The following is a 25,918-nucleotide window of genomic DNA, read 5'->3' on the forward strand; positions in this document are numbered from 1 at the left end:
CACTGTCAAAGCTATTTGTAAATGTAATTTGTCCTTTTCTATTCACTGTAGAAATCCGCTCTCCCACTTCCTGTTTACTCACCAAAATGCAAGTCATTGTGGGAATTGGAGTCTTCAGTGGAGGAAAGCTGACCAACCATTCTGTGTTTCAGTGGAAGTAGTCAAGTGAAGCTGTTGAGGGAATAGTAATGGCCATTTACAAATACTTGTTTTTTTAATAATTGTTTAGAATGTCATCCTGTAAGTTTACTAAAAATCATTTAAACATTTAATAAACCCATTAGGATTGTTCTGAATCCAATATGGATTAACTATATCTTAGGATAAAGTACAAGGTACTGTTTTATTATTAAAGAGAAAAAGGGAAAGCATTTTTAAAACTTTTAATGATTAAAATATAGTCTATAGGGGGTGGCTTTCTCATAGTTCAGACCATTCTATATAAAAGATCCCATACCTGTACCCCTATTTACTTAAACTATTTCCTTTTTAGATTTGAGAGTAAGATGGAAGGATATGCTCATCTTGTGAAACAATGGGGTAGATAGGTAATAACAGCAAGAAAGTGGTCACCCCTCTTTTGGAAAAGACAAGGCAAGCTATTGGTCTAGTTTATAGGAGCCAATCAGCAGAAAGCATTTACTGGTCACCATTTAAATGTAAATGTCCTTATTGGTTGCCATAGGTTACTGTACCTTGACTTAGTGCCTTTTATTACATATGGGGGAGATTATTATAGCTACTCATGGAAAATTAGGGTTTTCTGATCAAGACCACATGAAAAGACCCAAGCTCTTCTTGCTTACTGTAGCAGTCACTGTAGTTTTAGAGTACTTTGTTAGTATTTAAAATACCAGGGATGAGTAGATTGTAAGCTCTTTTGGGCAGGTTATTGATTGCTTTATGTTACTCTGTATGTCCAATGTATGAAACCCACTTATTGTACAGCGCTGCGGAATATGTTGGTGCTTTATAAATAAATGTTAATGATAATAAGTATTTTCACTGCCATAAAGTAACATTCTGATTGTTGCTTTGAGGGATTTAACCACTAGAGGGTGCTGATACATTCCCCAGCTTCTCTCTCGCCTTATCAGATGACAAAATTGCATGGTCACTACTGATGTCCCAGCAGGTTTATTGTACCATTTAAATGTTGGTTCACCAGTTTAACCTATAGGGCATTACTGGGATTGTTCCCCTTCCAAACACATTTTTAAATTCAGCTGTTTAGTGCACTGGTTTTTAATGTTTTTTTAAATTAAAACTAATGCCAGTGGAAAAGCGCTTGCTGAAAATTCCGCCCTACGCCTCCTACATGTGCCTTCACCCGAATGAATGGAATACGCTTGGGTGCAGGCACATGTAGCCGTCTCGCGTTTTTATGCATATTTCCTCTACATGTGCCTGCACCCGAGCGTATCTCATTTATTTGCGTGCAAGCACATGTAGGAGGTGTAGGGCGGAATTTTCCGAAACTTGCCGAAAATATCCGCCCTACCCCTCGTCTGACATCAGCCTTATAGTTCCTCTGTGGTGTTTCAGTCCAGCAGCTCAGTAATTCAGGCTCAGACTCTGAACAGTTACAGTTTGCTAAATTGGTTGAAACATGTCTTAGCAGCATCTGTGGGATGTTAGCATGGAAAGTCTAACAGCTGCCTTTATTATAGCAATTAAGAGTAGTTTATAGGGAGAGGGAGGGAGGGAGTCAGTGACCCCCTCGCAGAGCTGCTTTAGGGAGACATCAAAAACACAAGATAGAGAGCAGAAGCTTTGGCTAAGACAAACTAGGGTTCTGTTAGGAAGATATGGATGTCTTCTTTACTATGCCTTAGACATATTTAGGGCATGCAGCTAAAATGAAGGGGATTGGTTATTTAGTCAGGCTTTAAACGGGTGGTTCCCACTATTAGTACGTTATAGAACATCATATTCCTAGCAACATTGCAATTGGTCTTTATTTTTTTTACTGTTTATGAATTATTTGCCCCTCACCTGTTCACATTCAAGTCTCTCATTCAACCCTGGTTTCTAAGGTAATTAAAAACTTAGCAACCAGCTGAAATGCTAAACCCAAGAACTGATAAACAAAAGCTAAATAACTATAAAATCACTAAAAATAAATATCAGTTGCAAATTCTCTCAGAATATCGATGTCGAAAGGTGAACTACCCCTTTAATTCTGATTCCCACACATGGAGGTAAATAGGCCCCCCAGCCAGGTGAACATGATGTGAGGCTATCCGATAAGGAAAACTGTACACAGTCTGCCTTGTAAATTTACAGGGATAATAAATGCCCATTCTTTTATTAAAGAACATGTAAAGCCTACATTTTCCTACCATGTATGTAAGTTGGGCACATTTCCCCCACCTAAACCACACCATTCGTATTGCATATACCCTCTCCTTTCATCAGCATATCATCAAAGTTTCCTAAAACAAACAGCAGCTTTTACTCAACAGCCATTTTTTCCTCTGACACATCTTCAGTGATGTCAGCAATCAGCACATGTGCCCTGTAAAGTTCATGCAATCAAGAACACAGGCAGAACTGATAAAGTCCTGCTTGGATTGAGCACTGTAATGGTTAAACTGAGCTCAGGGCAGGAGGTTTGGAGAAAAAAACATGTTTCTCCAGCATAGTGTACAGCTTAGATTTCTATGGAAATCAGCAGTGCCATCTCTTCATTGGTAGCTAGACTTGAGAGCATTTCGTAACCTGAGTTGAGAAGAAGTGAGCATGCTCAGTAAACCAAGAGCCTTACTATTAACCTTTTTAAAAACAGGATGTTCATTGATTACATTTTTTGGTGGGGGGTTTATATGTCCTTTAAATGAAATAGCTTAACTGTAATACTTGTGGTCACAACTGGTTAGGATAAAATGGGATCAATTATCATACAGTGGAGGAAATAATTATTTGACCCCTCACTGATTTTGTAAGTTTGTCCAATGACAAAGAAATGAAAAGTCTCAGAACAGTATAATTTCAATGGTAGGTTTATTTTAACAGTGGCAGATAGCACATCAAAAGGAAAATCGAAAAAATAACTTTAAATAAAAGATAGCAACTGATTTGCATTTCATTGAGTGAAATAAGTTTTTGAACCCCTACCAACCATTAAGAGTTCTGGCTCCCACAGAGTGGTTAGACACTTCTACTCAATTAGTCAACCTCATTAAGGACACCTGCCTTAACTAGTCACCTGTATAAAAGACACCTGTCCACAGAATCAATCAATCAAGCAGACTCCAAACTCTCCAACATGGGAAAGACCAAAGAGCTGTCCAAGGATGTCAGAGACAAAATTGTAGACCTGCACAAGGCTGGAATGGACTACAAAACCATTAGCAAGAAGCTGGGAGAGAAGGTGACAACTGTTGGTGCGATTGTTCGAAAATGGAAGGAGCACAAAATGACCATCAATCGACCTCGCTCTGGGGCTCCACGCAAGATCTCACCTCGTGGGGTGTCAATGATTCTGAGAAAGGTGAAAAAGCATCCTAGAACTACACGGGAGGAGTTAGTTAATGACCTCAAATTAGCAGGGACCACAGTCACCAAGAAAACCATTGGAAACACATTACACCGCAATGGATTAAAATCCTGCAGGGCTCGCAAGGTCCCCCTGCTCAAGAAGGCACATGTGCAGGCCCGTCTGAAGTTTGCCAATGAACACCTGAATGATTCTGTGAGTGACTGGGAGAAGGTGCTGTGGTCTGATGAGACCAAAATAGAGCTCTTTGGCATTAACTCAACTCGCTGTGTTTGGAGGAAGAAAAATGCTGCCTATGACCCCCAAAACACCGTCCCCACCGTCAAGCATGGGGGTGGAAACATTTTGCTTTGGGGGTGTTTTTCTGCTAGGGGCACAGGACAACTTATTCGCATTAGCGGGAAAATGGACGGAGCCATGTATCGTGAAATCCTTAACGACAACCTCCTATCCCTCTGCCAGGAAACTGAAAATGGGTCGTGGATGGGTGTTCCAGCACGACAATGACCCAAAACATACAGCAAAGGCAACAAAGGAGTGGCTCAAGAAGAAGCACATTAAGGTCATGGAGTGGCCTAGTCAGTCTCCGGACCTTAATCCAATAGAAAACCTATGGAGGGAGCTCAAGCTCAGAGTTGCACAGAGACAGCCTCGAAACCTTAGGGATTTAGAGATGATCTGCAAAGAGGAGTGGACCAACATTCCTCCTAAAATGTGCGCAAACTTGCTCATCAATTACAAGAAACGTTTGAACTCTGTGCTTGCAAACAAGGGTTTTTCCACTAAGTATTAAGTCTTTTTTTGTTAGAGGGTTCAAAAACTTATTTCACTCAATGAAATGCAAATCAGTTGCTATCTTTTATTTAAAGTTATTTTTTCGATTTTCCTTTTGATGTGCTATCTGCCACTGTTAAAATAAACCTACCATTGAAATGATACTGTTCTGAGACTTTTCATTTCTTTGTCATTGGACAAACTTACAAAATCAGTGAGGGGTCAAATAATTATTTCCTCCACTGTATGTGCTTAAAAACCACAAAAGTCCATCAGACACATGGGTACAGTGTTATGCCTGTGCTATGCTTAGATACTGCTAGGGGATTATCAGACTGCAAATTAAATAAGTATATATTTCTATTTACAGATACAAGGGAACACGTAGAATTAAAGGTTTAGCCAACCTACCTGCTAAATAGAAACAAAACATTTTACTCAAAGTGCATTGGATTGTACATTTTAACGTCCCAGGGACTGCTTCAGTATTCAGAAACTGCACAAGATGCTTAAAAACAGCCACAAAATAAACAGTGACATTTTTGTAGGTTAAACAAAACATATGAAAATATACGCTGGGGTCATTTCCCAACACTGTGCATATTTGCACGTGGACAGTAACCCATAGCAACCAATCACTAATTAACTTTTTGTAGAATGCTGCAGGTAGACCAATTAAAGCAAACATGATATGTTGCCATGAGTTACTGCCCTGGTTCAGATCTGTCCAGCGCTGATAAATGAGCCCAACTACTACTTTTTTTTTTTTTTTTTTTTTTAACCTGTCCCTATACAAATGCATGAACTAAACATCCTACATAGCAAGATGTCTTCCATGACCAAATTATAACTTGTTTCGTTATATATAAATATATAAAGACAGCATCAGGTAATCAGGGTTTAAGAGGCACAAAAAAAACCTGTCTGAAAGGGAATTTCAAATACAATCGCTATAATGTACAGCACAAACATTTTCAGTGCTAAGAATACTGACTTGCACAATATTTCTAGCATATATTTATCCAAACTGCTAGTGTCACAAGTTGGCTTTACAAATTGTGTGTATTAAAGTTTTATCCCTGAGACCACATTTCAAAAGCAAAATATAATTTCCTTCAATAAATTTTAATTGCTGGTGTCCCTTGTTTTTAATCAAGTACCATTGCTGACAGTGCATTAAGGTCCCTCATAAATGGGTGGGCTGTTAATATCTCATTTATTTTATGTCTCTGGTCTGCCTCTGGAAATATTTTCAAAAGGGCTTCTTTTAATTGCATGGTCTCAGATGGACTTCTCTCTGGAGGCATTATAGGACAGGGCCGGGCAATATTGTGCAGAGCTGGTGTAAAAGGTTCTTGTGGTTTAATCAGTTGCAAGAATCTGTGTTGACTAAGTCCGGTTCTTGGTGCCATGGGCTGATTATGTCCGGCTCTTGGTGCCATGGGCTGATTATGTCCGGCTCTTGGTGCCATGGGCTGATTAAGTCCAGTTTTTGGTGCCATGTTTCTTGGAGGAGCAAACTGATCCCTAGGAACGAACCTTTCATTGCTGGATGGAAAACTGCTGTGCACAGTTCTGCAAGAACACAAATACACCAATGTATAAATGACAAGCGAATGATCACATATAGTTTGAAATGACAACACAAAGCAGTGCAAATGGCAGTAAAGGCATTGACTGTGTCTGGAATTATTCATATTTCCATTACAATGATCATTTTAAGGGGAAGAGCAAGGTATAGCATTATGACAGTGCCAGAGAAAATAATTTACAACCCCTATTGCAACTAACTAGTAGTGGGCATGTAGGATTTGAGGCAAACAAGCAAATTCATATTAACAGGTCTGACACAGGAAACATCCTGATACCAACGGTTATCCATGTTCTACAACAAGTGTTCTCAAACATGACAGCATGCCTCACAAACAGGGAGTGTTTTCTGGATAAACCACATAATAACACAGGGACATCAAGAAGTCCTTTACTCATTCATGTGTGTTGTTGCTGCTGTATGGGTATCTAGGGAACCATACTGGGCTGGCAAGGGCAGGCTTGGGAATACACCTACTATACGAGTCTATTTGGAAAGAGAATGATGTACATCTTTAATAGTGACACACCCAGAGACACCAAGTGCAGAATAAAACCACACAGAACTCCTTGCTCCAAAATAAACTATTTGTTGTAAAAGCACAGCCTTGATTTACTGGTTATGTGACAGAATTACCCTTGCCGTATTAACTATAACAGACAAGAAATGTAATCAGCACCCTACACTATAGGTTGTATAATGTTTTTTTTGCTTCCTCAGCTGTCAAAATAGCTTCCTGCATTTGCATCCTCATCCTGCTCCTTTCAATCATGTATAAATATAAGTACTAAACACCACAATTATTCTCAGAGCCCCAATATAGGCTCTGTTGGCTTTTCTAGTCTTTATTCCCATCATTATTTCAGATTTCTAAAATTCTCTACAAGGAGACCATGTGTCAACGCTTTAGTGCGGGAGACTTTTTTTTTTTTTTTTTTATCTCTTTCATAAATAAAATCTAATTCTATGCTACTTTTACTTTATTATTATAACATTTTTTTTTTTTTTTTATTCCAGCAATGCCTTGCATGTCCTGGTACAGTGTGATTGGTGCAGCGCTGCAACAGGCATTTGGTGTGTCTGAATTTTCACATGATCCAGTAACCGTACTTTAGGCCAATTCCTCTTGTGCAGTGAGGATTCTAAATGGACATAATTTGTGGTGTGGGCGTTAGAGAAAAGTATGGCCCAACTGATTTATCTGACCTTTTATCAGTTTTTCAAATCTTTAGTATAATCTTATGCTGTATAGTGCCAGAGGAGTGGAACACTGTGCTACGACGCACACATCTCTGCTTGGGATTTGTGTGTTCTTTTGTCCTTAATTTAATAGACTATACAATGAAGTAATTTGATAATAAATACTGGATGGCTGAAAACACAATGACTGCCTCTGTGCCTGCTGCCAATACAGTATATATTAATAATACATCAGCAGAAGACAGTTTGTTTTTTGGTTTTTAAGTTAACCCTTTAAATGCAGGTAACTTTTGATCATTCTCTGATATGTGTAAATTCAAAGTGCAGCATAGATAAAAATAAATAATTGAAACATTTACCCGCATGCCAATACATCAAACTCTCCCTTTAAATGATCCTCTTATTTTCTGCCGCACTTATTGTACTCCAATTAAGTCTGCCTGGTTTAATTCTAGCCCCGGATACATTGGGCTGATACCACACGTGGCGTAGGGCTAATATTTTCGGCAAGCGGAAAAACGCTTGGCGAAAATTCAGCCCTACGCCTGCTACTTGTGCCTGCACTGGAATGAATGGAATACGCTCGGGTGCAGGCACATGTAGCCGATATACGCATGAAAACGCGAGACTTTGCATTCTCTCGCGTTTTCATGCGTATATCGGCTACATGTGCCTGCACCCGAGCGTATCTCATTCATTCGGGTGCAGGCACAAGTAGCAGGCGTAGGGCTGAATTTTCGCCAAGCGTTTTTCCGCTTGCCGAAAATATCAGCCCTACGCCTCATGTGGCATCAGCCTTAAGCACAAATGTAGAAAGCTGCGGTGATCAAGTCAATTCCTTCCTACTGATGATGGCACACTCCAGGCTATTTAGCAATAATTAATCCTGCCTTGTTCCCAAATAACAATGTAACATGACAGGCCACAAGTACTATAAGACAATTCTATAGAAACTATTAACCATGAACTTTATATAACAACCCTTTAATAAATATCTCCTCCTTTAAACAGTCCAGCAAGGAGGTTAATAAAAACTTTTATTTATTTATTTTTTACATTTTACTTATATATTACAGAATGTCCTTTAATTTGTATATGCTTTGCTTATTTAAATTTAAAGAGAGAATATTCTAAGCAAAAATGACAAATCTACTTTCTGGGCCAGATTATTTTTTGGAAGCGATGCTTGAGAAGTCTTGTGGAAGATGAATGTGTGACATCTGAGCGGTCTTCAACCATGAAGAGATCAGTGGTGGAAATAAGTTCTTGCACAAACTGAGCCATCACATAAATAAGTGGGATCTTGGCCTCATTCTGTTACTGAAAAGTGAATTACAAATGGGTACTATGCATTTAGGTCAAGCCAAATGGGGTGTTCTGCACTATACACAGATATATAAACAGCTCAAGCTGATGTTTAATAAATCAATCAGTTTCACATATAGCTTACAATAGCGTGTAATATGTACTAGAGAAGGTGGTAGTTCCATGACACTGGTTTCCCATAGTGTTACTGTCAAGAAACTGTCCCAGCATGCTGTAAAATCTCCAAATATATTAATACAATACAATCTTTACATTAAAAGGAGAAGGAAAGTAATTTTGGCATTTTACCGCAACATTAGTGCAAGCTAGAATGCTATAATTATTCTGCACAAAGCTGCACCATTCCTAAGTAAACAGCCCTAGAGGCTCTCTCTCCATTTGCTTAAAGGACATGTCAACCACAAAAATAAATTTTGCCTAATAAAAGAAACCATTATGCTAAGCAACTTTGCAATATACATTTATTACATATTTGTAATGGTTTTTGAGTTATTTGTATATGTAACTGCTATTAAAAGCAGTGTCTGCCTGTTTGTTCTTTCTATTCTCTGCCCTGGTGGTTCTGGCATTTGAAACAATGTAACATATGCCAACAGATTTTACAGATCTGCCTTGTTGGAGGAGCCTGGCACTTGCAACATTGTTTAAAAAGTAACAACCAGGAGTTCAGCAAATGCTGCTTTCTATAGAAATTGCATTTACAAATTATTTATTAAATTGATATTGGAAAGGTGCTTAGAATAATGTTTTATTTTATTAGGCAAAAAAATATTTTTGGGGTTGACATGTCCTTTAAGATAGCAGCTGACATTTTAGTTTGGTCTCAGATCTGGCTCAGATCACGCATTTTGATGGGAGGGGGAGTGAATTCTTATGAAATGGGGGAGCAGAAGAGGGGAGAGAGCTGCACAGAGTCTGCCCAGGGGACGAAGGATTTTTCTGAAAGAGGAAGTCAGATACCAATGAACTTGTTTACACAAAAGACAAGAAATCCTGTTTCTTTTGATAGAGGACAATGCAGCGTTTCTGTGAGTGCTTATGACTGTATTTACATAGACCTTTTTGATAAAGCTTACTTAGTTTTCCTTCTCCTTTAAGTATTTTGTATTTTAGGTGGGGCAACAGAAATATTTCTTCCGCATTCATTAAACCAAGCATCTTTACCTGCCAAATTTAAGTTAATAGAGCTTCCCCAGCAGAATCCTCCATTGTGCTTTTAAAAAACAGATTTTTTAAGTTTAATTTTTAAACTTCATAGGGTAACCATATTCTTAATTTCCCAGGGTGCAATAGCTATGTGACTTATGCCTTAGTCACTCTTTACTGCTGTGATGCAAGTGATATCACCCCTTTTCCCCCGTCTCAATAGTAAGAAATCCAAGAAGCCCAACTCATGACTCCTCCAGTTACATGGGAATAGAAGAAACAATAGGCTGGCTCTTTCTGAAAGCTCAGGCAAAATGCACTGAGATGGCTGTCTACACACCAATATTACAATTGTTGGGGTAGACAGAGATACTACTAACCTGTTGCTTTGGTGTTAAAAAAAAAATGTAAATGGGGATCTCTGGATTCTGGAATGGAACTTTAATTTGCAGCAGCACAGGTGGTTTTTCATGATGAGGGCAGTGAGGTTGTGGAATGCCCTTCCTAGTGATGTTGGATTCTGTTAATGCCTTTAAAAGGGGTTTGGATGAGTTCTTGAACAAGCATAGTATCCAAGGCTACTGTGATGTTGGCATATATGGTTTATGTATGTGATTGTATAGATAGGTAAGTATAGGTTGTGTGTACTGGGTTTACTTGGAAGGGTTGAACATGATGGACTTTGGTCTTTTTTCAACCCTATGTAACTATGTAAGGAACACAGCACAAGCAATCTCAGTTGGCATAAAAGTGGTACATTCAGTTTCCATTCATTTGAACAAAACACCTGAAACCTTTGGTACAGGCACATTTGTGCCAGAACACACTGCGCTAAATGCAGCCATCCAAAATGTTTCAGGCTAAAAAGCATCACATATACCATCAACTGAAAAAAATGCAAGCTGAGCTGCCTTAAACAAAGAGGATGGCACATGATGTTGTGGTGGAAACTTATCAAGCCTCTCTAAATAATGGAGTAATGGCATTTCAGCAAATGTAACAGATGAGCATACACTGAATGGAGAGAATGTAGCCCCCTATAAGGGAGGAGGTGGGCATCAACTGTGGAACCAACAAACATTAGCAATGCTCTTTGTTGATAGGATGAATATGGATGATCTAGTGGAGATGCACAAACACTTTACGCCTTGGCAATACCAATGCTATGATAATGGTTACAGAGAAACAGTGGCTTGCAAAAGTATTCGGCCCCCTTGAACTTTCCCACATTTTGTCACATTACAGCCACAAACATGAATCAGTTTTATTGGAATTCCACGTGAAAGACCAATACAAAGTGGTGTACACGTGAGAAGCGGAACGAAAATCATACATGATTCCAAACATTTTTTACAAATAAATAACTGCAAAGTGGGGTGTGCGTAATTATTCAGCCCCCTGAGTCAATACTTTGTAGAACCACCTTTTGCTGCAATTACAGCTGCCAGTCTTTTAGGGTATGTCTCTACCAGCTCTGCACATCTAGAGACTGAAATCCTTGCCCATTCTTCTTTGCAAAACAGCTCCAGCTCAGTCAGATTAGATGGACAGCGTTTGTGAACAGCAGTTTTCAGATCTTGCCACAGATTCTCGATTGGATTTAGATCTGGACTGTGACTGGGCCATTCTAACACATGGATATGTTTTGTTTTAAACCATTCCATTGTTGCCCTGGCTTTATGTTTAGGGTCGTTGTCCTGCTGGAAGGTGAACCTCCGCCCCAGTCTCAAGTCTTTTGCAGACTCCAAGAGGTTTTCTTCCAAGATTGCCCTGTATTTGGCTCCATCCATCTTCCCATCAACTCTGAGCAGCTTCCCTGTCCCTGCTGAAGAGAAGCACCCCCAGAGCATGATGCTGCCACCACCATATTTGACAGTGGGGATGGTGTGTTCAGAGTGATGTGCAGTGTTAGTTTTCCACCACACATAGCGTTTTGCATTTTGGCCAAAAAGTTCCATTTTGGTCTCATATGACCAGAGCACCTTCTTCCACATGTTTGCTGTGTCCCCCACATGGCTTGTGGCAAACTGCAAACGGGACTTCAATGGCTTTCTTCTTGCCACTCTTCCATAAAGGCCAACTTTGTGCAGTGCACGACTAATAGCTGTCCTATGGACAGATTCCCCCACCTGAGCTGTAGATCTCTGCAGCTCGTCCAGAGTCACCATGGGCCTCTTGGCTGCATTTCTGATCAGCGCTCTCCTTGTTCGGCCTGTGAGTTTTGGTTGGACGGCCTTGTCTTGGTAGATTTACAGTTGTGCCATACTCCTTCCATTTCTGAATGATCGCTTTAACAGTGCTCTGTGGGATGTTCAAGGCTTTGGAAATCTTTTTGTAGCCTAAGCCTGCTTTAAATTTCTCAATAACTTTATCCCTGACCTGTCTGGTGTGTTCTTTGGACTTCATGGTGTTGTTGCACCCAATATTCTCTTAGACAACCTCTGAGGCCATCACAGAGCAGCTGTATTTGTACTGACATTAGATTACACACAGGTGCACTCTATTTAGTCATTAGCACTCATCAGGCAATGTCTATGGGCAACTGACTGCACTCAGACCAAAGGGGGCTGAATAATTACGCACACCCTACTTTGCAGTTATTTATTTGTAAAAAATGTTTGGAATCATGTATGATTTTCGTTCCACTTCTCACGTGTACACCACTTTGTATTGGTCTTTCACGTGGAATTCCAATAAAATTGATTCATGTTTGTGACTGTAATGTGACAAAATGTGGAAAAGTTCAAGGGGGCCACTGTATGTGCCTAGTTCCCTCCTTGTGTTGTGCCCTAGGCACATACCTCTTCTGCCTACCCTTTTTTCTGGCCCTAGTTCTATGTAGGAGTCTGAAATAGATAAGCAGTCTTTTGTACTTATGGTTGGACACTTCTGGGTATCACTTACCCTGTTGGTTTGGTGCGCATTTTTGGTGTATTTATTCTGCAAATTATTTTCTTATATTGTCCACAAAGATAGGTTAATTTAAAGTTTGAAATAAAGGGAATGAAACATATATATCAAGTGAAGAGAATAGTAGTTTTATAGCATCCACAACCAGGAATCATTTGACTGCACCAGGGAAGATAAAAGTGGGGAATATTTAAAAAGCTAAAAAGAAAAAAAATACACCACTAATCACTACATTAACACAATGCTTTGTGGTTTAAAATTGTGTGTATTTATAAAGCTGTTTAATAAATGTGTAAGGGTGTAAAATGCTGGTATAAAACGCAATACCATTATAAATTACACTGCTTTTAGATAAAATGTTAGCCCCCCCCCAGTTATTTGACTTTTACTTCTCATTTATCAAAAATCAGTGTAATTTATTCACTTAATGGATACCCCAGGCTGGTGCTCCTCTGGCAAAAAAAAAAAAAAAATGCACTGGCAGGGGGTACATGCAAGCTTGCAATCCTCTTCCACCTACTTTCTTCATGCTGGCTGCACAGGCATTGGTCCCAGAATCACAGAAAAAGAAGAAAGGAGGAAGATGATCGCTTGCCTGCATATACCCCGGACTCGTGCGACTTTCTGCTAATAGAAGCACTAGTCCATAGTATTAGGTAAGTGCACCCACTGGTGCTTTTAACTTTCCTTCTCCCTAAAGAATTTTTTCTCAGCCCATTTGAATTTAATGGATTACGCCAGCTCAACTCAAAATGCACTTTAAAAATATCACCACTTTTAATTTAGCGATGGATTCTGCCTGCTGATTTGATAAATGTTGACAGGAGCTGTAGTATCAGGAGTAAAAAGAACAAACAGCTTTATAAATACAACTCTTATTTTACACCGTTTTTGTGATGTCAATTATTGTACACTAGGAGGGGATTTTTTTTTTAAAAGTTATAATCACGGAAATCCAAAAGCTCTTTAACTATTTTTACCGGTTGTTTGGCTGTTTGCTGAGGAAATCATCCAGCTTGGGCCCATATCTTCCTAATGGATCATCAGGTAACATAAAAATGTCACCAGCAAAAGTGTACTGCAACAATCTGCGTAAAAAAAAAAAAAAAACAACAAACCCATAACTACTCATAATAACTCAATTTATTTTTTTATTACAACTGTCTAATCTCGTGTCAACCCCAAATATAAGTTTATGCCTAATAAAAGAAAACATTATTCCAAGCAACTTTCCTATATGAATTTATTAAAAATTTTCAGTGCTTTAAAAGTTATTTGTAAATGTAATTGCTACTGAAAGCAGCATTTGCTAAGCTCCTGGCTGTTGCAAAGCTCAGTCTCCTCCAGCAAGACAATTCTGCCAATCTGCTGGCTTGTGTTACATTGTCAGAGCCATCAGGGCAGCGAATAGAAAAGGACAGACAAAAACTGCTTTTAATAGCAGTTATATATACAAACTCAAAAACCATTACAAATTTGTAATGAATGTATATTGCAAAGATGCTTAGAATTTTTAATTTTGTTTTCTTTTATTAAAATTATTATTATTTGACTTTAAAATTACTGTAAACAGTCCCCCCAAAAAAATACCTTTCTCCTTGCATTCAAGTCTCACGTTGTTTCTAAATTACAAGCTGAAAACTGCAGGTCATTTCAGCTACTTCTTGGACTAGCATGAAGCTCCAATCCCTTTTCTGAGCCCTGCCTCTCCCTTGTGGTTTAGAAAGGAGATGAGACTAAATCCAGTGAGAAAGATATGTTATTCGGTGGAGCCGTTTTGTGTCTTTTTTAAATATAAAAGGCTTACTTATCCTTTCGGAAACATGATCAACGCATATCAAATAGTAGCAGTGGGAAGGGAAGGAGACAGAGAGACCAACCTTTCTTTAATAATTTCCCTCCAACTTGGTGATTCAACAACAAATTCTCTGAAGTTATCGTTTGTTATGATTATACCTCCAGTTCTCTCAGCAAGATGCAAAAGAAACCTACAATGCAAGGACAGAAAATAAAATTGCAAGCATAAAAGCAGTGCACAAATTACATTTATACTATTCTTACACCTATTCTCAAAGCAAAAGAGTATACATACTTCTAACAAATCAGAAATGCCAAAGGAAAGCATTCACAGCAGGTTTATTTAATCAAAAGCACTAGTTTTCAGACTGAATGCAGCACAAGCGTGAGATGCCTAAAGTCTACACCAGTGGTGGGCAAACCGTGGCTCACGAGTTACAAGCGGCTCTTTAGCCCCTTGAATTTGGCACTTACAGGTGCAGGCTTGCATGTACAGTGCGATCGCATTTTCGCCGCCCATGAGTAAACATTTTAAACTGCAGGGACATGGTAGCACACAATTAAGATGGTTGGCCCTACAGGTGGTGTATTTCACCTCCAGGGGTGGTGATTACAACAGGTTATTACTACAGAAGCAAATAATGTCGATTGACAAATTAAATACCATGGGCCCGATTCACTAAAGTCCGAAATAAGGAGTGCTATTTATAGCATGCGTTAAAAATCTTATCACTTCTTATTTTTCGCTCGATTCACTAAAAGGACACTTGTCATAATTAAGAAGCGATGTTCTTGGCGTTATTTATCTTACGATGACATATTTTAATGAAAAAAAACTATGCGATAAGCGTTATAGGGGCCGATTCACTAAAGGTCAATAACGCTTATCGCATAGTTTTTTTCATTAAAAAGCATGCGATAATTAAGTACTGATTCATCAAAGTCATTTCGCATGTGTTAATCCGCATATCGCATGCACAAAAAAAACGCATTGCGTTAATTAGCGAATAGAAATAGTACTAACGCATGATTCACAAACACATATGAAGCGTTAAACGTGCAAAATATCGTGTTAATCTGTGTGAATATTAACCCTACTTGGGGCAGGCGGTACTTAAAGAAAATTGCGGTTCGTGAGCTATTGGCAACACAACATGGAGTTTGCAGTCGTATTTTTTCAAGTATATGTTGGCCCTAGAGTGATGCATCCTCCAGTTTTCAGGGAAATGGTGGTTTTCAGAAAGTAATGGTTATGTGCGTAATATATTGCGCTCTGCGTAATATCTTGTGCGCTGCATAAAATATTGCGCGCTGCGTAATATCTTGTGCGCTGCATAAAATATTGCTTGAAAATATGTCATCGTAAGATAAATAACGCCAAGAACATCGCTTCTTAATTATGACAAGTGTCCTTTTAGTGAATCGAGTGAAAAATAAGAAGTGATAAGATTTTTAACGCATGCTATAAATAGCACTCCTTATTTCGGACTTTAGTGAATCGGCCCCATGGCTCTTATGGGCCTCAATGAGAGTCTAAATTTTTCTTGCTTCTTCTAATTTGTGTAACCTTTACATTTGTATGTGAAAACAGTTGACTTGCATTATTTCAGATTACTGATCATATGTTTTTTCCCTTACAGCCACTACTATATTTCCATGAATGGAAGGGGGAGCATCTCCAAAAATGTGTGTGCAGAGATCTCCATAAACAATGGAAATCACTGGATTGGAGTGCCATCCGTTATAGTTTAACATGTGTTATTAATTGCATTTTTTTAAAAAAATTATGATATAACTGGTATTACTGAGGTCTTGGGGGGACAAAACATTTGAGTGGAATATGAATTGCAATATTTACACCCTTTTCAGGATGAGAAGTGGGATAAAAAAAAAAAAAAAAGGAGGAGTTTGTCTTTATGTAAAGCCAGAATTAAAGTCATATATTTCATATCACTATTAAGTATGTATTTATATATTGGTGTATTTAGACATTCTGACCTATCATCATGTGATGCAATTCGAGCTCCCAGCACTGTCCTGGAGGGAGTAAATGACAGAATTCCCAGTTCCTGCAGTTGCTGTAAGAAGTGCTGTTCTGTAGAGGATGAGGAAATGCATTATTAGTGATACAGAGACATGGGCTGATATTTTTTTTCAAGCAAAGTTCCCTGTTGTTCCCCGATATTGTTTTGGTTGAGCTGCTTCTATAAATAAATACATTTTTGTTGTATGAGTCAAGTATTTGCATACCAGGAAAAAAAATCAATTTAAAGGATAACTTTTTGCCATTGCTTTATATAGACCTACAAACAGAAGGGATGTGGTTTTAACAGCTACTTTACTCAAATCTTTCCCCAAAAACCTTTCTTGGGCAAGTCATCCATTGCAGTTCTTGCTGGCTGCTTTTCCAGTCTGACCTGTGGCAGCTAAACTAGCATGTTGACAGGGGATTAAAAACACAAAAGGATGACTAGGATAAGTAAGGTTGTGGCCAGCTAGCCAACCAATGGCATATTAGGCAAGACAAATAAAACAAAAGGAAAATCTTTAAAAAAAAAAAATAAAAAATTGTATGTAATAATTTAGACTTTTAAAACGGATTTCCTTTTTCACTGTAATAAAACAGTACCTTGTATTTGATCCCAACTAAGATATAATTAATCCTTAGTGGATGCAAAACAGTCCTATTGGGTTTTATTGTTTTTTTAGTAGATGTAAGGTAGGACTATCCAAATTATGGAAATAACCCTTATCCAGAATACCCTTGGTTCCGAGCATTCTGGATAACAGGTCCTATACCTTTATAACTAATTTGTTTTATGCAGCAATAAAATATGGATCAGCTGCACTAAGAACAACATATACACAGCACCACAAGTATAACCATAATATATAAAATTCCCTTTTGATGCAAATTACTGTAACAAGTAGAATGTGTAATCATTTAGTAGCACAGTACCTGTGATAAAAGGATCACGTTTTGTTCTCCACTGTGGAACAAAAACTGTAATATTCCGGTGACCCTTCTTCCAAAAGTATTCAACAGCTAAGGCTATGCCTCGACAAGAAAAGAATCTTTGCAATCCATGGCTATTGCAAGAAAAACAAAAAATCTGTTAGAGAGAAGCAAGCGAAATATGAAAAGTTTACAAGAATTATGCATAGAATTTCAGTAAGATGCTGCACATCAGTGTCACTGTTGTGTAAGCAGCTCGTAAAGGGGCAGTATACCCCTCTTTTTTTAATATGAATTCAATGAATAGGGCTTGCACTGAAAATACATTTTGCATATTGTTAACTGGTAATTAAGAAATATCTGTTTTTATTATTTCTTGAGCTAAACAAGGCAAAGGGGAGATTAAAGCTACACCATATTTGGTCCTTCCAAAGTAGGTAATTTAATTTCCAGTGCACAGGTAATCCACCAAAAAGTATGCTCAACACAAGCCCTATTCACTAAACAAGTTGGTATTCAGCACCTTTAAAATAACGCAAAAGACTAATTCACTGGTGTTACAGTGTTGCCATTTTTACCACCCAATAAACTGTCACAGCCATACACAAGCCAACAAAAGGTTTTTCAGCATATGGTCACCATAAAAGCACGTTCAAAACAAAGTTATCTGCACCTACTCAGGCAAAAAAAAAAAAAAAAAAATAGCAATTTATTACACTAGGGTGCCTAACAAATGATCAGCCCCTGGTATATTAGCTTTCCTTGTCCTTTAAAATTAATTTGCAAATAGCAAGAATAGTCATTTAGCCACGTGGAATACATAAGATGCAACAGTTGATGATGGAACAACATAAGCCTGTCGGCCTACCCACAGTCGTATTTTAATACAGTGGCAATGCAAAACAGAAATTAACACAAACATGTTCACCTACTAGAGGCACATGGCACACAGAACATATAATGCACCACTGAAGAAACTTGTCATTAGTTTTAATAAAACCCTTGTATGCCTTTTTTTGTTCGAAATCAGCTTGTTACCAGGGTTTCCATTAAACTAGTGACAGGTTCCTCTGCTAGATATAGGAGTTTTTTTGCCAGTAGAGAAATGCCAGTGGAATGCATCCCATTTGCCATAAGCAAGAAAGTATTTGTTATACATCTATAAAAAAAATGAGTTATTTAAATATATTTCTAAACTGTGCATGACATGTTGAGGAGACCCATAAAGTCTGTGCAGCATACCGACACCCCACACTTCAGAGGAAATATTCTGGGTTCCGCTCTCTAACTCTGGTACAACCAAAAACTACTGCCTTAAAGGAACAGTAACACCAAAAAATAAAATAAAAGAGCTTTAAAGTAATAAAAATATAATGCACTGTTGTCCTGCACTGGTAAAACTGGTGTGTTTGCTACAGTAACACTACTATAATTTATATAATAAGCTGCTGTGTAGCCACGGGGGCAGCCATTTAAGCTGGAAAAAAAGGAGAAAAGGCACAGGTTACATAGCAGATAACAGATAAGTTCTGTAGAATACAATAGTGTTTTATCTGTTATCTGCTATGTGCCTGTGCCTTTTCACCTTTGAATGGCTGCCCCCATACTACACAGCAACTTATTTATATAAATGATAGTAGACTTTCTGAAGTAAACACACAACTTTTACCAGTGCAGCTTTTGAAAGCCAAAATGCATTTTTCCGCCCAATAAGTGAAGCACCTATAATGGGTACCCAAAAATTACCCACAGGTGCAGGCATTGGTAATTTCAGGATTCCCCTGCAATTGCACCTGCGTGTTACTCATCAGAGCAGGCATGTGCTAATGCAAGTACCTTTCTGAACGGCATCAATGCATGCTCAATTTTGTATACATTTTAGTGTTCTGCATCAAGTTTAGACAATGTCACTTGGGTATTAAATACAGATAGGCAATCATTAAACATTATTATCACCAATACTGAAGGTAAAATATATAAAATAAGGCTGTTCGCAGCACTGACCTCATTGCAACATTGCTGCCATCTATGATAATATGTTTCAAGTCCCATCTTCCAGGCTCATTTTTCAGTTCTAATCGATATTGTACTTTTAAAGAATTTTGGAATATCTGTACTCCAGTTAAAGGAGGATCAAAGTGATTATTAAAGGCTCTTTCAGCTGGTGCCACAATAGTTGTCTGATCTGTAGGTATAGGATTTACCACAGTTGCTTTTGTCTGGGATTTGTAACAAAAGGGATTGGAAGGTCCTGCTTTGTCTGTGGCAAGTAAAGCTTTAGGTTGCACTTTTGACGGTGCTGCAGATTGTACAGTCTCAGCTATGGCAATTTTACATTTAGGCAGACTTGAAGTACCTCTGGCCTTCAGCAGGTCTGTACTATAACTGCTGGATTGGCTAAAGGGTACAGACAGCTCTTTTTTACTCTGCTTTTCTATTTCTTCTAGAAGTTTTAATGGTTCTTCTGATTGTCCAAGATCATCAATTACCTTCTCAACTACAATCTGAGAATACCCCATAGTTTTGAAGAAGTTAACAAGTATTTTATACTCTGTTTCCGAACTCACGCAGTCATCAGCTTCCACAACTATCACTGAATCTTCAAAGTCACTAGGTTCCGATATCAAGTCAATAATGGGAACATTGTTTTTGTCAGCATTTCTGTTAACAGGGCCATCTACTTGAACAGCCTCTAAAGAAAATGGCTTTTTGGAGAACCTTTCCTCTGCTTCCGAGCTACGTCTTTTAACGGACAGACGGTCTTGTTCAGAATATGGACATTCTATCAGGCATGGGCTATCTTCTGCTGCACTTGAAAACACAGAATCCAGCTGACTTGTAAGTTCTGTTACTGGAGTCCCTGCTCCTTTTCTAGACACTTCATCTTTTTGGTTTACTTTGCATTCAGCTTTGTCATCTGAACTCTGCCTTGAGAGATCCTCACATGAAAGTTGGTTGTCACATGCAAGACTTAAGAGTTCACTTTTCAGTGCACTTGGCAATAGCAATAAGTCAACTGTATACTTGTCGACATGTTTTTCAACATACAATTTAAACTTTTTTTTCACTGCAGGTTCTTTGTGACTGGGTAAACTTAGATTATCTTTAAAAAGCGCAATGAACTGCTGAACACGACTTTGTGCCATTACCACTGGTTCAGTTGCTCCCTTAATACCGAGGACCCCTATGTCCGATAGAGCCACATCTGCACAAGTGTCCTGAATAAGATGATTAAGAAAGGAACTCTGGGCCCCTGCAAAGATGCAATGCATTTCCTTTGGATAACTCTGCTTTTCCTCCAATTCCGGCTCACAGATGCCTTTCACATATTCCTATAACAGAAGTATTTTAAAAACAAATCTTACAATGGGGATTAAAAAAAAAAAATACAAAAAAAACAAGAATTAAGTGTGTGAACCGAATGTACGTTAATGTATACACACACATACATAACACTGTGACCACATAGCTGACACAGATGAACAAGTAGCCAGTCTGGAAAGTACAGTGTCATGCACGCTTGATATGAGGAAGTATGCTTAAGAGATTTGTTTATTGTCAGAGAACAGCAGGGTCATGACTGTACAGGAACTAGACAAGTGACAAGATAAGCAAGCTAGGTCATTTGGGAATATCCCAGCTGGCATAGCACTTACCTGAGATACAGGATACATGTTTACATATATCATGATTTTAAAGTGCTGTATCACTTTATTCTCCCAGTTCACCCAGGTATACATTTAAAATAGCAACAGTGGCCAAGTTTACTGGATAGGAGAGGTGGGGTTAGGCAATCTCACTAGTCTACCTGCTGTCCTCAGTGTACATACCCAGTATAGACCAACAAATGTAGATTAGCTACAAGTAATGGACATTAGTGCTGCTAGGTTTAGGCCTATATGCTTTAAATGGAACAAGGCGTGTGATAAGGTGGCAAACGGTCCCTACTCCAAAAACAACATTTAACAGATAAATATGAGAGCACTGCAAAGATTGGAGGAAACTGTACTGAACTGGACTAAAAATTGCTGGATAGAAAAAATATCAATACATGTTCCCTGGAACCTGGTATTGCATACGAGTACATATGTCAAAAGCATCATAACACACAATTTCCGTCACTGGTGCAAATGTGTACAATAATCAACAGTGCTTCTTTCCATTTATCCTCCTTATAAATTAAGCAACAAATGTGTGCATTATAAAATCATACAATCCAAAAGGTATTTGTGGTAAGGTACATGCAAACAGATTCATATTATACATATGTGTAATATAAAGATACAATTGTAGATATACACATGTATATACCACCTAAAACTGAACCTAACAAAAACTGAACTAATGATCTTTCCGCCTAAGCCTGGTCCTACTCCCCCCTTTTCTATCTCTATTGAAGGCACCCTCATCAACCCTGGCCATTCGGTGCGTTGTTTGGGGGTGATCTTTGACTCAGTCTCTCCTTCTCTGACCATATTAACACCACTGTCAAAACCTGTCACTTTTTCTTGCGCAATATTGCCAAAATACGTCCCTTTCTTTCTACTGCAACAGCTAGTTTGCTCATGCATGCTCTCATCCTATCCCAACTTGACTACTGTAACCTGCTACTAACCGGCCTCCCTAACTCCCATCTTTCCCCCCTACAGTCTATATTAAACACTGCTGCATCCAGGAGAGTTCAGGCCCTTCCTCTGCTAAAGTCTTTATCGTGGCTTCCTATTAAACAAAGAAAATCTTACAAACTCCTTCTCTTAACCTTCAAAGCCCTCCATTCCTCTGCTCCTCACTACATCTCTTCCCTTGTGTCTGCGTACGTTCCTGGCCGACTCCTTCGTTCCTCGCAGAGCAACCGTTTGGTTGCGCCCCCCACTACTACTGCCGTTTCCTGCCTTAAACCTTTCTGCCTTGCTGCCCCTTACATTTGGAATGCCCTCTCTGATTTCCTCCAGAGAGAATCCTCTCTCAGTCTTTTTAAAACCAAACTAAAAGACTACCTTTTGGAGCACTCACCAAACACCTGATCTGGAAACGAACACTTATATTGTAGTGTCACCAACTGTGACCTACAGCACTTATATTTGCCGATTTGTGTCTGTAAGTTACCCTCCCATTTAGATTGTAAGCTCTACGGGGCAGGGACCTCCATCCTCTTGTGTTTTTGACTCTTATTGCAACTGTACCTTTTATTTATGTCTTTATTGTAATACTTTGTATTTATCTATTATCTTAATAACCCCTTGTTTGTATTAATGTATTCTACTGTACAGCACTGCGTACATAAGTAGCGTTTTATAAATAAAGATATACATACATACACACACAAGAGCCTTTGGATAATTTCACACTAGATGTTTTCTCTGGCATTGGTATAAAATCCCTGAAGGATATCCAAAAAGCTACAAATTGTGGCAAGGCCAACTCCCAGAGAGTCTAATTTAAGAAAATAATTGTAACAGGCAAAAAATGATTATTAACTCTAAACACTGCCCCTTCACAGGAGCTCCCCTGCCCGAGAGAGGTTGTTGGGTCCTAACTGTGCCTCAGAGCCCTTAAAGGAACAGTAACACCAAAAATTGAAAGAGCTTTAAAGTAATTAAAATATAGTGTACTGTTGCCCTGCACTGGTAAAACTGGTGTGTTTGCTACAGTAACACTACTATAATTGATATAATAAGCTGCTGTGTAGCCCCGGGGGCAGCCATTCAAGCTGGAAAAAAGGAGAAAAGGCACAGGTTACATAGCAGATAACAGATAAGTTCTGTAGAATACAATAGTGTTTTATCTGTTATCTGCTATGTGCCTGTAGCCTCCATGGCTACATAGCAGCTTATTTATATAAATTATAGTAGACTTTCTGAAGTAAATACACAACTTTTACCAGTGCAGGGCAGCAGCACATTATATTTTAGTTACTTTTATACACGTTCATTTTCTGGTGTTACTGTTCCTTTAAGTCACACATGCTAAGACAATCTTTAGTTCCCTATCAGGTCAGCCTAGCTGCTGATTGGTTCCTATTCTATAATGCAGTGTGCCGAGTGCCACAAACATCTCTGCACAACTGGGAAAAAAAGAGAGAGCAGGAAGTTGAACAGATTGGCAGGATTAGTAGGGTTTTTGGAGAAATTTTCAGTAACTCCGCTTGAAACACAACTTTACTTCTACATTCCTTGGGTATTGATAGGCATATAATACACTGCCACATTTTTGTTTTCTAACACAATATGTCCCCTTTAATTGCTTTATATTTACAGGGGGAAAAGTTCCAAGCATTCAGGATAATAGATCCTACACGTGCATTGTGCTGTATCTGTAACTGAGCACACAGTACATGAAATCAGTCATTGGTAATCTGGATCACCATACTGAAAAAAAAAATGTAAACATTAAATAAACCCAACAGGGTCATTCTGCCAGCAACAAAAATATTTGCCTAAACTGGAATCTATGGGAGAGGGCTCTTCCATAATTCGGAACTTTCTGGCAATCGGGTTTACAGAATAAGAAATCCCATACCGGATCATTTTAGCTACTAAAGGACTTTATCCTTTGCCAAGACACTGGCTGGTCAGGAATGGTATCCATGGCACATACATATTACTTGGTCACACACACCCCAAACTTCATTTGTTATATATGCAACCAGCTTCAGACTCATAACAACTTGGCCCTCTGTTGTCCAGTAGTAGCAGATATAGAGACCCCCTCGGAGCGCCAGATGCAGCACTGCCTGTCCTAAAGCTAAAGGGACCAACTGCACTGCCTGTCCTAAAGCTAAAGGGACCAACTGCACTGCCTGTCCTAAAGCTAAAGGGACCAACTGCACTGCCTGTCCTAAAGCTAAAGGGACCAACTGCACTGCCTGTCCTAAAGCTAAAGGGACCAACTGCACTGCCTGTCCTAAAGCTAAAGGGACCAACTGCACTGCCTGTCCTAAAGCTAAAGGGACCAACTGCACTGCCTGTCCTAAAGCTAAAGGGACCAACTGCACCGCCTGTCCTAAAGCTAAAGGGACCAACTGCACTGCCTAAAGCTAAAGGGACCAACTGCACCGCCTGCCCTAAAGCTAAAGGTACCAACTGCACTGCACTGCCTAAAGCTAAAGGGACCAACTGCACTGCACTGCCTAAAGCTAAAGGGACCAACTGCACTGCACTGCCTAAAGCTAAAGGGACCAACTGCACTGCCTGTCCTAAAGCCTAATAACTTAGCAAACTATAGGAAGCAGTGGAAGGGGGCGCCTCACAAACACTACCTTTGCTCTGCGCACAGCTTGCTTCTCTCCCTTCAGCTGCAGCCATATCCGACCTGGCTTCTCCTCGTCCTCTTTCACTTCAGACTGCTGAAAGGTTTCCAACGAACCCAGCACTGTAAACAGCACCGGGAACAAGGCCTGGATCCTAGGGCGGCTCTTTTCCAAAAGGCTCCTCTTATCTCCCGGAACTGTAAACTCATCCACCACTGCCGCTTGTCTTCTGCCATTGCCTGACGAACTCTGGACGGAACCCGAAGCCATGGTAACTTTCCCTCACCTTACCCCTGGAGCGCCATTCCTAAACGGTAGAGCGGCCATGACAGCACAAACAAATATATTGCGCGCCACCATGTGGGGACGCACTAATTGTGCATTTCGTTGTAGTGGGAGGGGCTTGGGTTCTACCGATTCAACTTGCGACAGAAACAACCAAACGAAGTGTGATTGGCTATTTCGTTGTTCTGAGTTTGCCTAGAAACAACACAAAGGTTAGGGGTCGCCTTAGATAAACTAGGTATTACATGTGAAAGCAGTACTGCTGCAGTAAAAAAGCTTTTTTCATTATAACATTATAACATTGGCATCAAGTATTTCTTTAGTCTTTCACATGCTTACCCTAACTGCCCTTCATGTTGAGCTTCAAGGCTAAAGCCAAACAAAGCTGTTTAAACGCAGAAAGAGAAACAGTTGGCCCCTTGGCAAGTGCCACTAGGGGCTGATTCTCAGCCTGTGTTCAGCCTCTACCCTGGCACCAACCTGCCTACCTTGCCTGCACCTTGCAGGCAGACTTGTATATGGCTGTGTAATGCAAACTCTTGTGGGTTTTTTTTTGTTTCTTTGTTTTGGCTGATATCCACCACCTTTCCCTGCACCCAGATAAAGACAATGCTTATGGGTTCGTTCAGGGTTGCAGGCTGATGCCAGCGTAGGGGCTGAACGCAGGCTGAAAATCAGCCCCATGTGGCACGGAACTTCCATTTGAAGCAGCGTAGGTGGGTTTTCACGGTGAGGGCAGTGAGGTTGGGGAATGCCCTTCCTAGTGATGTGGTAATGGCAGATTCTGTTAATGCCTTTAAGAGGGGCCTGGATGAGTTCTTGAACAAGCATAGTATCTAAGGCTATTGTGGTACTAATATCTACAGTTAGTATTGATGTATATATATATAGTTTATGTATGTGAGTGATTAGATAGATCAGGATATGTTTATGCGTTCTGGAAGGGTTTGGTCTTTTTCAACCCAACTTAACTATGTAACTAGCCTTACAGGCACTGCGTTAGCCTCTGTGCAGACATGGAGCTGGTTTCAACTCAAAATGCATATTGTAGCATTCAGTGGCAGGTTAATGCAATATGGAGCCCCTAGGCTGCAATTTGTAAAGACACACCTTCTAGGCTGTATCTGGGGAGACACAGATACGAAACAGACCACAGTCAGCAGACAAAGCAAGGGGTTCATGTAG

At 39.4% G+C, this 25,918-nt stretch overlaps 1 protein-coding gene across 2 annotated transcripts; it reads right to left on the reverse strand.

Annotated features, from left to right (window-relative positions):
• Positions 1–2,268: 2,268 nt before the first annotated feature.
• Positions 2,269–24,923, reverse strand: n4bp1 (nedd4 binding protein 1). Of its 2 annotated transcripts, NM_001004870.1 has the most exons (8): positions 24,458–24,773; positions 19,204–20,531; positions 17,203–17,333; positions 16,242–16,338; positions 14,327–14,434; positions 13,427–13,534; positions 4,566–5,848; positions 2,269–2,908 (listed from the first exon to the last, which is right to left on the reverse strand). In NM_001004870.1, the coding sequence occupies exons 1-7, from the start codon at positions 24,716–24,718 to the stop codon at positions 5,422–5,424; spliced, it is 2,460 nt and encodes an 819-aa protein (NP_001004870.1). In that variant the 5' UTR covers positions 24,719–24,773; the 3' UTR covers positions 2,269–2,908; positions 4,566–5,421. The 2 variants fall into 2 exon arrangements, with proteins under 2 accessions (NP_001004870.1, XP_012816266.1); XM_012960812.3 differs by lacking the exons at positions 2,269–2,908; positions 4,566–5,848 and adding an exon at positions 8,085–8,384 and having other exon boundaries at positions 24,458–24,923.
• Positions 24,924–25,918: the final 995 nt, after the last annotated feature.

The sequence above is a fragment of the Xenopus tropicalis genome, chromosome 4 (genome assembly GCF_000004195.4).
Source record: "Xenopus tropicalis strain Nigerian chromosome 4, UCB_Xtro_10.0, whole genome shotgun sequence".
NCBI classification, from domain to species: Eukaryota; Metazoa; Chordata; class Amphibia; order Anura; family Pipidae; genus Xenopus; species Xenopus tropicalis.

Coding starts and splice junctions, on each gene's coding strand:
- n4bp1 (NM_001004870.1), bottom strand. CDS start 24,718: ATGGCTTCGGGTTCCGTCCAGAGTTCGTCAGGCAATGGCAGAAGACAA. Junction 20,532..24,457: donor AAGCTGTGCGCAGAGCAAAG/GTAGTGTTTGTG, acceptor CTTCTGTTATAG/GAATATGTGAAAGGCATCTG. Junction 16,339..17,202: donor ACGTGATCCTTTTATCACAG/GTACTGTGCTAC, acceptor CATCCTCTACAG/AACAGCACTTCTTACAGCAA.